General features: G+C 53.9%; 2 protein-coding genes across 3 annotated transcripts; both read right to left on the reverse strand.

The window, feature by feature from the left end:
* Window positions 1–6,081: 6,081 nt before the first annotated feature.
* Window positions 6,082–8,384, reverse strand: LOC113409332 (sperm acrosome membrane-associated protein 4-like). The gene is made up of 3 exons (XM_026663115.2): window positions 8,271–8,384; window positions 6,685–6,798; window positions 6,082–6,520 (listed from the first exon to the last, which is right to left on the reverse strand). The coding sequence occupies exons 1-3, from the start codon at window positions 8,320–8,322 to the stop codon at window positions 6,288–6,290; spliced, it is 399 nt and encodes a 132-aa protein (XP_026518900.1). The 5' UTR covers window positions 8,323–8,384; the 3' UTR covers window positions 6,082–6,287.
* Window positions 8,385–12,877: 4,493 nt separating this feature from the next.
* LOC112123908 (sperm acrosome membrane-associated protein 4-like) lies at window positions 12,878–16,709 on the reverse strand. Of its 2 annotated transcripts, none has more exons than XM_029914158.1 (3): window positions 16,562–16,709; window positions 13,922–14,035; window positions 12,878–13,221 (listed from the first exon to the last, which is right to left on the reverse strand). In XM_029914158.1, the coding sequence occupies exons 1-3, from the start codon at window positions 16,611–16,613 to the stop codon at window positions 13,091–13,093; spliced, it is 297 nt and encodes a 98-aa protein (XP_029770018.1). In that variant the 5' UTR covers window positions 16,614–16,709; the 3' UTR covers window positions 12,878–13,090. The 2 variants fall into 2 exon arrangements, with proteins under 2 accessions (XP_029770018.1, XP_026518901.1); XM_026663116.1 differs by lacking the exon at window positions 16,562–16,709 and adding an exon at window positions 14,657–14,760.
* Between the last annotated feature and the right edge of the window lie 132 nt (window positions 16,710–16,841).

Genomic DNA, 16,841 nt, shown 5'->3' on the forward strand with positions numbered 1-16,841 from the left:
GACACCACCGGGGGTTCGGCTCTGGGGCCTGTAGATTCAAGCTCAAGCAAGTGAAAGTCACGCCCGCTACTTGCTGCAGATGTGGACTCTCTAGGAACGCACAAAGACCAAGGGGAGCGACCACACAGACATTCACAAGCGCCACGTCTAGTTTGTTGTACAACTTTTTATGAAAGTTACAGTTAACGTTATGATTACCCAAGCACACAGAAATCCTAGACAGACCTATGCACACGTTACACCTATAATTATCCTCACATCCTTAGCGATATTCTTCGGGGCTGAAGGCTGCCTTGCCAACTGACCATCAGTAGAGGGATGGTTCCTGCCGGAGTTTTCCCGTAGGGAACTCAACTTTCCCGATCCGGGCACCCTCTTTTATAATGTGATTCTGACTATACCTCATACCCTGCAGTTAGAACATGCGTTAGAACAATGTGACTACCGGGTAGCTTGTGGTCAAAATTAATCCTACAGTTCATTTTTCGCAATAAGAACATAAGAGCGGCCAGACTGGGTCAGACCAAAGGTCCATTTAGCCCAGTGTCCTGTCTCCAACAGTGGCCAGTGCCAGGTGCCCCAGAGCCAATGAACAGAACAGGGAATCATCAAGTGATCCAGCCCCTGGCAAACAGAGACTAGGGACACCATCCCATCCTGGCATGTACCCATTGGTACATCTTTTCACCGTAATCTTATGGCATCAGGTTATTGTTCGGTCATGTACTTATGTCAGCATTTCTTAGCTTTAAGACTAAGGCCTAGTATGGCTAAGCCACAATTTTACAGGCCGCAGCCTGTAGGCCTTGGGTTTCAACCCTACTTACCTAGATACTTAATACATAATTACCCCTTCTGACTCTGATCAACCTTATACTTCCAGAATCCTACAACTTAACTCTATTTAGCAAACAATGTGTATATATGACATTGCACGTTAGTTAAGCACACAATATATGAAGGATAAAATGAACTAATTGGCTACAGAACGGTGATTGCGCACTGGCATTGAGATAAACTGCATGGCACAACGAGGAAGGAAATATGGAAGGGTAGAAGCACCCAGCTTTGGAGTATTCAAAGGAGTTGCTTAAAAGGCCGAATTCTTGTTAGTTGTGCAGGTTGATGAATGGCAAAGGATGAAACTGAAACTGAAAAATCCTCCCATGAGAGAATCACATCTGAAAAAGAGCTCTGCAAGTTTGGGTATGTCTACACTACAGGATTAATCCGAATTTAGATAATTCGAATTTGGGAAACAGGTTGTATAAATTCGATTGTGCGCGGCCACACTAAGCACCTTAATTCGGTTTTTAACCACATTAATTCGGTGGTGTGCGGCCACACTACCCCATTAACTTAAACACAGTAATTCGGTGGTGTGCGTCCACACTAACCCTAATTCGAATTAACAAAATCGATTTAGGCTCTACTCCGTTCGTCGAGGTGGAGTACAGAAATCGATTTAAAGGGCCCTTTAATTCGAATTAACTGGCTCTGTAGTGTGGACGGGTGAAGGGTTAATTCGGATTAAGGCAGCTAAATCCGAATTAAAGTCCTAGTGTAGACCAGGCCTAAGTCTCTTTCACCCTGATCCGAGTAAAATTAACTAACTCTCCCACCTTGTCTCGCTGAATCAGACGTATTTCTGGTACGCCACCGCCATCTCCTGGACATTGTCTGGAGCACCAGAGAAACCAGAGAACACCTAAAGCAGAGGGCAGCGCGGTCCATCGGGCTATAACAAACCTGAAGTCTCCGAGGAGAACCTCAGAAACTGCTGAGCTCAGAGTTGCGACCAAATCCCTGTGGCGCTTCGGACCAGCTTCTTCCATCCAGCCCAGGGTTACCAGGAATATGAAGCCGTGAGACTTCCTTTCAGAGGTTGCATTTCTCCTTGTTTTAGATCAACTATTTGAAAGCTGCCTTGCCAGAGCTTAGCTTTCTCCACAGTGAGATCCCACGGGATTTCCACAGCTTCATGGAGTTTCCAGCTGGTAGATCATCTACTCTGACCTCCTGCATAATATGGGCCCCTAAATTTTACCCAGACACCCCTGTATTGAGCTCAAGAACTTGTGGTTGACAAATGTGTATCCTCCTCGCTTTGAGAAGGTCTCAGATGGAGTAAAAGCTGTTAAGGAATTCAAACAGCCCTATGACCAAGTGGCTGTGTTTGGCCAGCTTGTTGGGAAGACAATGGTGTTGGAACAGGAATATCTCCGTGTAGATTCTGTGAGTGAACAGTCTGTGTCTCGGGTTCAGAGGACAGATTTGGTTACTGGTGTTTCAGAGCAGAACAGTTTTATGGCTGAATGCTTGAGGATGCAGGGGAGAGCAAGCAAACTCTCACCCTCAGACTCTTTGGATTTGTGTGGTGTCTCTGTAAGACAGAGTCCAGCCTTGGAATGGGTAGCAGCTGAAAATCTAAGAGCTAGTGTCTGTGTTGATGCAAATTACCTGACTGACTGGGGGAGGAAAGACTTGCTAATAGCTGTTAGCACAGAGAGCCCACCCCATCAGCCAGTGAATTCTGTTAAGCAAGAGAAATCAGGGTTTGATCCTTCAGGACAAGGAGGAAAGAGAGAATTTAATTTTGCAAAGGGAAGCCACAGGGTAACCCTAAAATGCCAAAACCCCAATGGTATTGGGCCAAAGGTGTGGCATGACAAACATGATTGTAAATGGACACCTGCAAGGAATTTGTTATTGCTGATGGTAATTTTTGTAACTCATGTGTCGCTATTACCAAAAACTGTAAAAATGTACAATGGGCCTAATCTTTTGGAAAATCCCTTAGACATGCCAAGGGTGATACATAAGAACACACTTTATGTTAAAAGGCCTTGTTATACTGATGTTGCACAGTTAATGCCTGTAAACAGTCTTGGAACTTTTCACAGGAGAAAAGACGTTCCAGACCTAATGTGCTGTATGGGAAAGGGAAACTGAGGCACACTACCATATTGCTTTCACAGCTAAATGCCAAGATTCCTGTACTATGAACAACATTCTAACCAAGTTTTACCTTGAGTTTATAAAGAGATTAAATCATGTTATTGAACATGACTTGGATAAACCATTTCTGTTATACACTGATACAGCTTCTAACCCTGTACTAGCTGTAGTAAAACAGAACCAAGGATGGGGGAGCTCTTGGGATGGACTCAGCGATGTTTGTGTCATCCCTTCCTGCATCAATTTTGCATTGGGGGTGTGACGATGGTGCCCGTGAGAGCCAGCTGAGGTCACTCAGGGTGAACTGCAAACAGAACGGGGCAGACAAACCCCCAAAACTGGTGGATCTTCCAATACACCTCTACCCCGCTATAACGCGACCTGCTATAACACGGGTTCGCATATAGCACAGTAGCAGCAGGGCTCCGGCAGCGCTTTAAAGGGTCCAGGGCTCTGTCTGCTGCGGGGAGCCCTGGGCCCTTTAAATCACCACCGGAGCCCTGCCGCCCCTACCCCGATATAACAGGGTTTCAGCTATAATGCGGTAGGGCTTTCTGGCTCCCCGCGACCGCGTTATATCAGGGTAGTTCCCTTAAAGTGCCCAGCCTCAGGCCTCCATCCAGACACACACGTCAGATATGATGATTATTACTGAAAATCTTACTTCATCATATAAAAGAAAAGGTTCTTCCAACCCCAAAGGATCAGCCACATACCCAGGTCCAATTATAACTTAGATCTTACCCAAAATACACGCTTAGAGCCAATTCTTATTAACTAAGCTAAAATTTATTAACAGGAAAAGAGAGAGTGTTGGTTAAAAGATCAATATACAGACAGACTTGAATTCAATTCTTGAGGTTCAGACATGGCAGCGATGAGCTTGTCGTTGCCAAAAGTCCTTTTAGAAATAGTCCATAGGTTATAGTCCAATGTCCATATTCAGGGTGGCTCCAGTCAGTGACTGGGGATCTCAATCCTTATGGCTCAGGGTTTCCCCCTCTTGAAACCCAAAGCAGATCTCAGATGAAGCAGGATCATGTCCCAGGGTTTTTATACATTTCCAGCAGCCGCTTGGCCTGAGAAAACACTAGGCTCAACTTTCCTTCTTCCAAACATCCTGGCAATTAGCACAGGGTAATTTATTAAACAGTTCAGATATAGGTTACCACAACCTTCAAAGAGACACAGAGACAATAATACTATTTCACTCAAGTGTCTTCATAAATGTTAATATTCCTTTTTTGATCTTTGAATCAAAACTATAGCAAAAGACAAGACTTGTTTGCTGACTTCACAAAACCGAGTAAACATCTCCCCTTCTATCTCTAACAATGCCGGCTGCATTTCAAAGCTCTATTCATTTACAGATCTTCCTAACCAGTTTTAAAAGTTGGGCCCTGGGTCAGGTCAGTCTGTGAGTTAATTAACTCTTTCTGGGCTTGTCACCTTTCAATGAGATGTTATATTACACGCTTAACCTCACACCCCCATCTCCAGGCTGCTGTCTGGAGTCCTGGCTGCCAGGCGAGGTCACACCTGGTCCCCTGCACCAACAAACCCCCTCCCCCCACCTCATTACACACGCAGCCCACAGGGAAACTGAGGCACGCACACAGTGTTCACGCAAAACACTAAGAAAATCCCCCGCTTTGTCACACATACACATTCCCCCACATGGGCCTTCGCGTTTCTGTGGATCCCATCTTGGGCTCAGGTTTCCTCGATGCCCAACGGGGGCGCCCCACGTTAAAACTGGACACAAGTTCCTTGTCTCGACTTCCTCTTTTAATCACCCCGGCGCCTTCCTGCTGCACAACTCCCCGCTTAGCGCTCTCCCCAGGGTCAGATTAACTCTCCTGTGGGCCCGGGGCGATTAGATTTTGTGGGGCCCCTGTATTCACGTCTTTTTCCTAATTTAAAACAAAATGATTACAATCATGGCATTGAGGCTATTAACGCTGTACTCAACTTGCCTTTTAATTAACATCAAGCCATTCTGTGGTTACAGTTCAGTCTTAAAACATGTAGAATACAGTTACGTTAATTCAAAATAGCCTACGTCTTATCTTAGAACAGCTGTTATATTAGTTTCTTTCTGGGAGGGAGTTTGGGTGCAGGAGGGGGCTGGGGCAGGGGGTTGGGGTGCAGGAGGAGGTGCAACATCTGGGAGGGAGCTTGGGTGCAGGAGGGGGATTCTGACCTGGGGCAGGGTGTTGGGGCGCAGGGGGTATGAGGTGTGGGCTCTGGGAAGGAGTTTGGGTGCAGGACGGAGCTCCAGGCTGGGGCAGGGGGTTGAGGTGCAGGAGGGGGTGCGGGCTCTGGGAGGGAGTTTGGGTGCAGGACAGGGATTCTGACCTGGGGCAGGGGGTTGGGGTGCAGGAGGGGATGCAAGGTGCAGGCTCCGGCTGCTGGCACATCTCTGTACGGGAGGGGGACAGCGTGTCTTCGTGCACTGCCCACGCCCGCAAGCGCCTCCCCTGCAGCTCCCATTGGCCGGTTCCGGGAGCGGCGTGGGGCCATGGCATGCAGGCAGCCTGCCTGAGCCCTGCTGCGCCAGGCACACCCTTAGCCCAGGGTCCTGGCTGCAGCCCCTAAAGCCCCTGCATTACTCCGGCCCTGGCTCTCCCTCTGAGCCAGGCCGTTACGACTCTGAGCAAAGTGGATTAAAGCCCGTTCCGTAGAGCTGGGCTGTGAAAGCTAACCGGCACACCGCCGGATTGATAATTTTGACACACACACACACACACCGTGCTGGTAGGGAGTTCAGAGAGACAACCCCGGGGTATAAACTGAGCAAGGTAGTTATCTCCTTAAGCTGTTAGCAGTATAGGGTTTATGGTACACAGACCAGCAGGTTTAATTCCAGCCAGCAGGGGGCAGCGGGAAAACATGCATGCACACCTGCCACGTCCCACCCACACAGCCGGCCAGTAGGGGGCAGGAGGAAAACACAATGCAGTCAGTGACGTCAGGGCTGGATTCTGATCTCAGTAACCCCAGTGTGAATCCAGAGTGACTCCACTCCACCAACTGCAATTCAGCACTCTTTATACTGGAGTGAAAGAAGAAATCCACCCCCCCCTTCTCCAGACAGACCCCACCCCTTCCCCATCCCTCAGGGCCTTTCCCTCCGCCCCATCCCTTGGTTATAACAATTTAAGATGACCAAACAAAGGCAAAGCAATCAGATCTGGACTCTGGTTACCAAGTACCCCTTTAAGAAGCAAGGGGGAGGAGCTCTTTAAAGGCAAGGTCAGGTTTGATTATTTTTTTTTTGTCCTCCCACAGCAATTATTTTCTCTCCCTCCCAGCTTCTGGAGCAGGGATTAGAGGCCCCGGGTGAGCCAGACCCCCAGCATGGCCAACCCTGCGGCCAGGGAGAGCTGGGCCCCTGTGGCCAGGGAGAGCTGGGCCCCGGCGCCCGTGCCCGAGTTGCAGAATTCGCCCTCACAGCACTCGTAGGAGGTGCTGTAGGTGATGTCCATCCAGGTTGAGGTGTCGTTGGCGTTGCATTTCACCTTGTCCACGCAGTTCTTCTTCATCATCAGCCTCTGGCCAGCTGGGGGGGAGAGAGCGAGAGGGAATGAGAGAAGGAGAAAGGACAAAGAGAGAGAGAGAGAGAATAAGGGAAGGGGACAGGGACTGAGCGGGAGGGAGCCCCAGGGAGAAGGAAGGCGGCAGGAAGGGGGAAGGAGCCCGGAGACGCAGGCAGGGGGCTGTTACCTGCGCGGCCCCGGATGGTGGCACAGAGCTGGTCGTCCTTGCAGGTGACGGTGGTGGTGTGGCAGGGGATGCCAAATACGGTGAAGTCACATTTCAGGCACTGCAGGGCCGCTCCTGGGAACAGAGAGCAGGGGTGAGACTAACCGGATCCCACCGACCCTCCCTCAGCCGGGCAATGGAGGACTGCACCCCCAGGGGGTCCATACGGGCAGCTAGGTCTGCCCCCAGCCCCATGACAGCGCCCCCTGGAGGGAGCCCCAGGGAATGAGGTGGGGAGCTGGGACTCAGGCAGGGAGATCTGGGGGGGCAGGAGGAGTTGGGGGGGCTGGGGTTCAGGTGGGGGAATGAGGGGCCATGAGTCAGGTTAGGGGTGGGTCAGGGGTTAAGGGGATGGGGATGAGGCTGGGGGGCTGAGAGAAGGGGGGTCGGGGTGAGAGTGTGGGGAAATGGGGTGGGATTTAGGGGCTGGGGGTGAGGCTGGGGGCTGAAGGGAGGGGCTCAGGCCAGGGGCTGGGCATGGAGCGATGGGGATGGGTCGAGGGCTGAGGGTGTGGGAAGACAGGGGGCAGGGTGGGGGCTCGGGGCACAAAGTGCGACTCTCCTCTGGGACGGGAACCAACGGAGAAAACTGTTGCGCAGCTCAAAATATTTCTCCTGGGCTGTGAGCAAACTGGTCAGGCAGCTTCAGTGCCCCCCCCCCAAGCCACCCCAACCTGCCTTTCCTGACAAGGGACATCTGGCTGCTGGCTGATAAGCCATAGCAGCGAAAGCCTGGGGCTAATTATCAGAGGGGTCTGTAAACAGGCCACATGTTTAAAGCAGCAAAAATAACCCCTCTATTCCCACCCCCCTACCCCCCCTCCCCCCCCCAGCCCCCATTAAAGCTCCGTCTGCCACCCCTCAATGCCCCTGTTACCCCGCTTCCTTCATCCCATGCTAAAAAAAAACCCTAGAAAATCGTGAGGAAGTTCCAATGTAAAAAACGTAAGTTAGACTTTGTTAGGCAGGATTTCAAGCGGCAGGGGCGTAGCAGTACCCTGCACGCCTTCACTGAACGGTGGTGCTTAATTTCCAAAAATTCTCTTACAAATAGAGTTTAACTCCGCAAAGCTCAAGTGTGGGAAAAGCTGGAAAGGGCAGAGTTAAGAGGGCATTTCCCACATAACTCTGATCCCCCCAGAGAGATATCAATAGGAAGGGAGAACAACTGAGTACCTTAACCAGCTCACACAAGAATGGTTCTCGCCACAACTTGCACTCACATGACCCACTGGGATCCCTGACTGTGGTCTGTGAGTGCCATTGATACAAGGGAGGGCAGAGTTAAGGGTATATGGGGAAGGATCACCTTAATTCTGGCTGCTCTTTGTCCAGTGGTCTGAGTTTTGGGAATTAAACTCCTCCAGTTGGGAAGGAGGATAGAGCTTTTACATCCTCCTTAGCAAAGTGACCTGGTGTTGAAGTGAGTTACACTCGAAAGGGGGCTGTCCTGAGGAAGGAGGGAATGGAGAAATACAACGCGAGAGCTACCGACCCACGCTGGAAAGTGGAGGTGGGACAAAGATCCCCTGGGTTTCGCGGCTTACCGATCCCGGCGCAGGTCAGAATGGCCAAACACAGGAGGAGAGTTTTGTCCATGGTCGTCTCCTGGCGAGGCGGATAACAGAGCAGATTATTGAGGCAGGCGGGACTGTCCCAGGGCTCGGGGGCTGGTGGCTGAGTCTGTGTCTGGCTGCGTGCGATCTCTTTGATAAAGACAGCTGGGGTGGGAGGGGCAGGTGGGATGGCGGGGCCTGGAGCCGTAGAACGACACATGGATGCAGGGGCCCTGATGGGCACAACTTGTAAACACATGGATGTGTGTAGCTGCCACAGAGCCTGGGATTGGGTGGAGATGTGTTTGTACAGATGAAACGCGCACACTCACTCACACTCACACACACTCACATGCACACACACACACAAGTACAGACCCCCCTGACAGACAACACAGGGTGTAAAGACACCTGTAGGTAACTCCCCCCCCCCATAGCTAACACACACACAAACCAAACACACACATTCACACACTGTCTCTCACACCCACTCACGCTTTCTCTCTCTCTCTCTCTCACACACACACACCCTGACAGACAGACACAGGGTGTAAAGACACCCATAGGTAAAACACACACCCCCATAGCTAACACACACACACTCACACACTGCTTCTCTCTCACACTCACTCACACTCTCACACATACTCACATTCACTCACACTCACACTCTTTCTCACACACATACACCCCCCCCCCCCCAGACAGACGCACGGGGACAGACCCCCGTAGGTAAAACACACATACCCCATAGCTAACACACACACCAAACACACACACACACTGTCTCTCTCACACACCCACTCACACTCTTTCTTTCTCTCTCTCTCTCACACACACACATCCTGACAGACAGACACAGGGTGCAAAGACACCTGTAGGTAACCCCCCCCCTTGTAGCTAACACAGAGACACACACACAGAGCAGATCTTTGTCCCTCCCTGTCGCACCCCAGCTGAGATGATCTCGTTCATCTGCCAGATCCCAAGAGGAGCAGGCGCTGGGCGAAGCAGGAATTTCCCACGCGCCACGGCTCGGGCGGGACACGCCCCCTTGGCTCCTCGCCAGAGAGCCGGGGTTGGGGGCATTGGGTGTAACACGGCCGGTACCTAGGCATCTTGAGTCCCTCCCCGTGCAGGCTGGTGTCACTAACGCGAGCACTGGCCATTCCCGCGTGGGCTCCGTCTCCTCTGCTGGGCTGGCGTTTGTGGGTTTTGTCTTGCTAATACAGTGTGGAACGGGGCTAATCCGTGAACGGGGCGGGGCTGGTTTCTCGTGTGTCCTCGGGGTCCTCCATGGGATGGTAAAATCTCCACTGCGCCCGATGTGGAGGTGAAGCCCCCTCCGATTACTGCACGGTAAATACACCCCAGTTCTTCCCGTGAGCTCTCGCCTACGCCCCACATCAGTTTCCTTTCACGAACACCTGGAAGTTTTACCGCTGTAACTGTCAGTGAGGTGTGTGTGTGTGGGGGGGGTAAACCTTTTTCCTTTGATCACACACGCAGGGAGTCGAGGTGCGGGGCTGTGATCCTAATCCCCGCCCCGCTGATTCCCCACTCCTAGTGCAGGGAAGGCAGCTGGCCTGCTGCCGATAATTCCCACTTGGGCCGGGCGGCCAGTCTGCATTTCCAAGGGAGGCGTTTTGCTGCACTCGGCGTTGGGGCAGGGCTCACGATCCCACCGGGCGCCTTTAGCTCTGCATTCGCCATGCTTTCCGTCAGTGAATAGTCAGACCAGTAAAACCCCTAGCGGTTAGAGTGGACCTAGGGGTTACAGTGGACGAGAAGCTGGATACGAGTCAACAGTGTGCTCTTGTTGCCAAGAAGGCTAACGGCATTCTGGGCTGTATAAGTAGGGACATTGCCAGCAGATCGAGGGACGTGATCATTCCCCTCTATTTGGCATTGGTGAGGCCTCATCTGGAGTACTGTGTCCAGTTTTGGGCCCCACACTACAAGAAGGAGGTGGAAAAATTGGAGCGTCCAGCGGAGGGCAACAAAAATGATTAGGGGGCTGGAGCACATGACTTATGAGGAGAGGCTGAGGGAACTGGGATTGTTTAGTCTGCAGAAGAGAAGAACGAGGGGGGATTTGATAGCTGCTTTCAACTACCTGAAAGGGGGTTCCAAAGAGGATGGATCTAGACTGTTCTCAGTGGTACCAGATGACAGAACAAGGAGTAATGGTCTCAAGTTGCAGTGGGGGAGGGTTAGGTTGGATATTAGGAAAAACTTTTTCACTAGGAAGGTGGTGAAGCACTGGAATGGGTTACCTAGGGAGGTGGTGGAATCTCCTTCCTTAGAGGTTTTTAAGGCCCAGCTTGACAAAGCCCTGGCTGGGATGATTTAGTTGGGAATTGGTCCTGCTTTCAGCAGGGGGTTGGACTAGATGACCTCCTGAGGTCCCTTCCAACCCTGATATTCTATGAACCCCGAATGCGGACCAGTTAGACCAGTGTAAAGGGGCCGCATGCACTTCGATACTGGTACAGCTGCGTCCGGTGCGGTGATTTGATCATACCAGGCTCGTTAAAGCGATGCGACTTTCCAGAGAACATCATGGGCTACTTACTTCTCTGTAGGCAAGTGGCGGTGTAGCCGTGTCGCTCCCAGGATCTCAGAGACACAAGGGGGGTGAGCAAATATCTTTTATGGGACCCACCTTGTCTCTAGCTTCTTCTCTGGGAGCCTGTGACAGGGTGTACTTGCCCCGCTCTGGAGAGGAAGGGGTTAAGCCTCCACTCCTGCCAGCAGAAGACACGCCCCCTTGCTCCTGCTGGGCATGCTCCAACTGCTGCTACAGTATAAAAGGGAGTGGCCCAGCCTCATTCTAGGCTGACCCCTGGCGAGGAAGGACGCACCTCGCCGGCTCCAGCCCGGGAGCAGCCAGAACCCCCGAGCGCGGGAGCCAGAAGCACCGAGACCCAGGCAGACGCCTGGATACCTGCGGACGCCCGAGGCAGGTCAGTGCCGCTGGGACCAGTGCTGGCTGAGGAACCCGGAGACCCCAAAGGCATCCAGATGGCAGCATTGGGGAATACAGTTGGAACTGGGCAGGGGACCGGTTACAGAACCGGATCTTGGGCTGGCGTGTTTCGCTCGGCACCTCGCTGACTCGGTGCCACGTGCACTCACCATTGCCAGGGCCCTGGCTGGGACCCGGTGGAGAGGGAGGGCCCGGACTCCCCTACCCCTGCCGCCCTCTGCAGGTGGCAGCTCACCTCCCCAACTCTGACCATTAGGCCGCATAGCCCTGCTAAGGAGGGCAACTTTACTGACTCTGGACACTCGGCCACTCAACTCTGCTAAGGACGTCAGCCATACAGACTGGGGTCACAGGGCAATTATATTGACTCTGGCCATTGGGCCGTACTGCCCTGAGGCTAAGGGCAGGCAGGCGGACTTAACTGTGGATCCGTGACGCCTTTGCCCCACCCCTCAGCGGGATGGGGTGTTCTTGCCCCACGACATAGAAAACCATCCAGTTGGGCTGAGGTGTGTCCAAGCCAACTGGGAAACATCGAAAACAATCGCTTAAAACTAGACCCAGCTGGAGAAATCCCCCAGCGGGCGCGAATTCAGAAAAAGTGCAACTTCTATTCCACTGGCAGTTCGTTAATGTGTCCCGAGCGGCCTGGAGGCACCGAAGCCAGGGAGAACAGCCAGTGACAAGTAAATGTTCTTAGAAATGCAGACTCTTGACTTGACTCTGGTCTCTAAAGGCTTGGGGACAGATTTTTAAAGGTATTAAACACAACAGATGCCAAGAGGCGCCTAGGGGGATTTTTCAAAAGCGTCCAGGCGCCCGATCCCCATTGAAATCAGAGTTAGGGGGATCAGGAACCTGCTGCCCAGCTGCATTTTTAAGCACCCAAATAGCTTTCAATCCCTGGATATTTCCAGCCTGACTGCTTTAGGCTTAACGCAAGTCTCGCTGAATCCCTTGCACGCCTGCATGTTGTGTTTCTTAAATGCCCAGAGCAGCGGTTCTCAACAGGGGTACAAGTCCACCGGGAGCATGAAGAGCTCTTCCAGGCGGTCCATCAACTCCTCTCGATATTTGCCTCGTTTGACAACAGGCTGAAGAAAAATTTCTGGCTCTGTCGCTCTCTCTCGGTCCCCGTCCAAACTCAGAATCACTACAAACTAAAATTTCCTAGACGATGACTTGTTTATACAGGCGAGTATCATCTTACGCTGGGGTTATATTCCACTGTCAGCGCATAAAGCGAAAATCGCGTAGAGTCAAAATTAGATTGAGTGGAATGGCGGGTGGAATCGCCTGCACTACAGGTACAGTATTTAAATTGTTATTTTTCTCTTTCTTTTTTTTTTTTTTTTTGGCTGACAGCGCAAAGCTGAATTCGCGCATGTTAAATGCACGTAAGATGAGACTCGCTTGTACTGCCAGAAGCTGGGAATGAGCGACAGGGGATGGATCACTTGATGATTCCCTGTTCTGTTCATTCCCTCTGGGGCACCTGGCATTGGCCACTGTTGGTAGACAGGATACTGGGCTAGACGGACCTTTGCTCTGACCCAGTCTGGCCGCTCTTACGTTCTTATGTCCTACACACTGACATGGAAGCACAGGATTTCTATTCCAATTGATTTATTTTCTAATTATAGCATCAAACTGAGAAAGTCCGCCACTGTTCAGTCATAGCGGGCCTGGGACACTTCTGTATTTTGACGTCAGCAAGTCGTTTTTAAGGGAGGTGAAATTTGGGGGCCCGCAAGACAACTCCGACCCCTGAAATGGGGGGCAGTCAGAGGCGCCGGCCCCAGGGGCGCTCCGGGGCCCTGGCCTAATTGCAGAAATCGCCCTCACAGCAGGTGTAAGAGGTGGTGTAGGTGACGCCGGCCCAGGTGGCCGTGTCCTGGGTGCTGCATTTCACCTCGTCCACACAGTTCTTCCGCACAATCGTCTTGTGGCCAGCTGGGGGGAGAGAGAGAGGGAATGAGAGAAGGAAAAAGGAAACAAGAGAATGAAGGAAGGAGGGAGGAACCAAGGGAAAGAGAGTGAGAGAGAGAGAGAGAGAGAGAACAAAAAAGAGAACAGAGGAACAAGAGAGAAAATGAGGGAATAAGAAAAGGAACAAGAGAGAGCAACAGAGCCAGAGAACAAGGGAACGAGACAGGGACCAAGAGAGAGCGATAGAGCAGGAGAACGAGGGAAGGGGACGGAGACCAAGAGAGGGACGGAGCCAGAGAATGGGGGAACGGGATGGGGACCAAGAGAAAGCGACGGAGCCAGAGAACGAGAGAGAGCGACGGAGCTGGAGAACGGGGGAACGGGACAGGGACTGAGAGAGAGTGACAGAGCCGGAGAAGGGGGGAAGGGGACAGAGAGAGAGTGACGGAGCCGGGGAAGGGGACAGGGACCGAGAGAGAGCGATGGAGCCGGAGAAGGGGGGACCGGGACCGAGAGAGAGGGACGGAGCTGGAGAAGGGGGGAAGGGGACCGAGAGAGAGTGACGGAGCCGGAGAACGGGGGAAGGGGATGGGGACCGTGAGAGAGCGATGGAGCCGGAGAACGGGGGAAGGGGATGAGGACCGAGAAAGGGAGGGAGCCCCAGGGAGAGGGAAGGCGGCAGGAAGGGGGAAGGAGCCCAAAGACGCGGGCAGGGGGCTGTTACCTGCGTGGCCCCGGATGGTGGCACAGAGCTGCCCGGCCTGGCAGGTGACCGGGGTGAGCTGACAGGGGGCGTCGAACGCGGTGAAGTCGCATTTCAGGCACTGCAGGGCTGTGCCTGGGAATAGAGAGCAGGGGGGTGAGACTGGGCCCCTCCCCACAGATCCCCCCCCAGCTGGGCACTAGGGGCTGCTCCCCGGGGGGGTCCCTGCCTGCAGTTAGGCCTGTCCCCAGCCCCACGACAGCGCCCCCTGGAGGGAGCCCCGGGGAATGAGGCGGGGAGCTGGGACTCAGGCCGGGAGGTCTGCAGGGGCAAGAGGCGTTGGGGGGGGCTAGGGTTGAGGTGGGGTGAATAAGGGGCTGGGATTCAGGTCAGGGGTGGATCAGGGGTTAAGGGGATGGGGGTGAGGCTGAGGGGTGGGGAGATGGGGGGCAGGTCGGGGACTGGCCGGGGCTCAGGTTAGGATGGGGGGGGGGCAGGGAAAGGCCCAGCCCTCCTCTAGCCAGTGGGGGTTTAACATGGTTTGAAGAGGGAGGGTCCATTTCCCCTCCCCCCCCATTCCCACAAGACCCCCGCTGGGGGATGGAGCTGGGAGATCCCATGGATCCTCCTCCCCTCCCCCAGAGGTGCCCCCTTCCCCTCCTCCAGGCAGCGAGGAGACTGGTGAGTTAACAGGGGTGGGGAGGGAGGTGATGAGCCCCTTCCCCACAAGTGCCCCTCACTCCCGACCCGCAGCACCTGCTAGCCCAGCCATGGGCTCCCCTCACACCCGGACACGTCCTAATAATCTTGGGCCTGGGGGGCAAAGTGCGACTCTCCTCTGGGACGAGAACCAACGGAGAAAACTGTTGCGCAGCTAAAAATATTTCTTCTGGGCTGTGAGCGAAGTGGCAGCTGGTCGGGCAGCTTCCCCCCGCAACCCGTGCATGCTGATAAGCTGCGGTAGCCAGAGCCTGGGGCTAATCATTCAAAGGAGGCTGGAAACAGGACACATGTTTAAGGCAGCAAAAATAACCCCCCTTTTCCCACCTCGCTACTCCACCTCCCCCGGTTCCCCTTAAAGCTCCGTCTGCCACCCCCCAATGCCCCTGTTACCCCGCTTCCTTCCTCCCATGCTAAAAAAAAGAGATTAATAAGACTGGGACTTTTGAACTTGGAAAAGAGGCGACTAAGGGGGGATATGACTGAAGTCTATAAAATCATGACTGACTTGGAGAAAGTGAATAAGGAAGTGTTATTTACTCCTTCTCATAACACAAGAACTAGGGGCCACCCAATTAAATTAATAGGCAGCAGGTTTAAGACAAATAAAAGGAAGTATTTCTTCACACAACACACTGTTAACCTGTGGAACTCCTTGCCAGAGGATGTTGTGAAGGCCAAGACTATAACGGGATTCAAAAGGGAGCTAGACAGATTCATGGAGGATAGGTCCATCAATGGCTATTAGCCAGGTTGAGCAGGGATGGTGTCCCTAGCCTCGGTTTGCCAGAAGCTGGGAATGGGCTATAGGGGATGGATCACTTGATGATTCCCTGTTCTGTTCATTGCCTCTGGGGCACCTGGCACTGGCCACTGTCGGAAGACAGGACACTGGGCTGGATGAACCTTTGGTCTGACCCAGTCTGGCCGCTCTTATGTTCTTCTCTTGGGAAGAATCACCTTAATTCTGGCTGCTTTTTGTCCAATGGCCTGAGTTTTGGGAATTAAACTCCTCCAGTCGGGAAGGAGAGCAGAGCCTTTCGGGACAAAGCGGGGAATTTTCTTGGTGTTTTGCATGACTGCTGTGTGCGTGCCTCAGTTTCCCTGTGGGCTGCGTGTGTAACCAGGGGGTGGGAGAGGGGGGTTTGCTGTTGCAGAGGAAGACCAGGTGTGACCTGGGCTAGCAGTCGGGACCCCAGACAATGGCCTGGAGATTGGGTAACCCAGCGTGACCGAAAGGCCCAGCCTAGCTCAGGGGGACAAAGGGCTGAGGAGAGAGGACCCTGGCGACCTGTCCAGCCCGTGGGAAGCAAAGGACAGAAAACGGGGGGATGCCTGTTTACCGGGACCGAGGGCAAAGGGCGGGGGAGGGGCTGTCGGGGGAGGGGACATCGGATGATCGGGTGGAAGGAGGGGCTGCTGGACGGGGGGCAAGGAGCAGCCGGAGCCCCATGGGACGGGGCCAGACCCAGCTGGCGGGGGCTCAGACTGGCCTGGCCCGAGCCCCCTGAGAACCGCCTGGGCTGGGTTGGGCCCTACAATAAACGCTCCTGGTTTGACGCTGGCGGAGAGCCCCTGCAGGCTGGGGATCGAGGGGGTGTCACTCCCTCTGGGGGGGTTCCCGGGGGGCCGGAGCGAGGGGACTCCCTGCGGGGCCCACGGCAGAGCCAGGCGGTGCGGTCCCGGGGGGTGGCGGGGCCAGAGGGCCTGACCCTGGTGCGATCTTCCTGGGGGGCTCTCGCACCAAAGGGAGGGTCCTCCCATGGGGCCGTACGGAGGCCTGGGGGTCCGGGACCCCTTGAAATCCTGCTTAGCGCCATGGCCTGGTGTGGCAGCGAGTTACACGGCAGGGGGGTCTCTCTGGCGAGGAGGGACTGGAGAATACAGAGCGAGCCCCCCAAGCGGAGGCGGGGCGAAGACCCCCTGGGTTTCGTGGCTTACCCAGCCCGGCGCAGGTCAGAGCGGCCAGGCACAGGAGGAGAATTTTGCCCATGGTCGGCTCCGGGCGAGGCGGCTGCCGGGGCGGGTTGTGGAGACTCGGGGGTTGCGGCTGAGTCTGCGTCTGGCTGCGTCGATCTGACACACACAGCCGGGCGGGGCCGCGGAGCAACCCGTGAACCCGGGGGCCTGACTGGCACAAGCTGTAAACACACAGACGTGTGCAGCTGACACAGAGCCCGGGGTGAGGTGGAGACCTATTTGTACAGATGGAGCAAACACA

Source organism: Terrapene carolina, unplaced genomic scaffold (genome assembly GCF_002925995.2).
Source record: "Terrapene carolina triunguis isolate 2854851 unplaced genomic scaffold, T_m_triunguis-2.0 Scaffold32543, whole genome shotgun sequence".
Classification (NCBI taxonomy): Eukaryota; Metazoa; Chordata; order Testudines; family Emydidae; genus Terrapene; species Terrapene triunguis.

Excerpts from the sequence above, each read along its gene's own strand:
- LOC113409332 (XM_026663115.2), bottom strand. The coding sequence starts at position 8,322 with ATGGACAAAACTCTCCTCCTGTGTTTGGCCATTCTGACCTGCGCCGGG. Across the intron at positions 6,799-8,270 it reads TCTGACCTGCGCCGGGATCG|GAGCGGCCCTGCAGTGCCTG; the intron begins GTAAGCCGCGAA and ends CTCTGTTCCCAG. Across the intron at positions 6,521-6,684 it reads CACCATCCGGGGCCGCGCAG|CTGGCCAGAGGCTGATGATG; the intron begins GTAACAGCCCCC and ends TCTCCCCCCCAG.
- LOC112123908 (XM_029914158.1), bottom strand. The coding sequence starts at position 16,613 with ATGGGCAAAATTCTCCTCCTGTGCCTGGCCGCTCTGACCTGCGCCGGG. Across the intron at positions 14,036-16,561 it reads TCTGACCTGCGCCGGGCTGG|GCACAGCCCTGCAGTGCCTG; the intron begins GTAAGCCACGAA and ends CTCTATTCCCAG. Across the intron at positions 13,222-13,921 it reads CACCATCCGGGGCCACGCAG|CTGGCCACAAGACGATTGTG; the intron begins GTAACAGCCCCC and ends CTCTCCCCCCAG.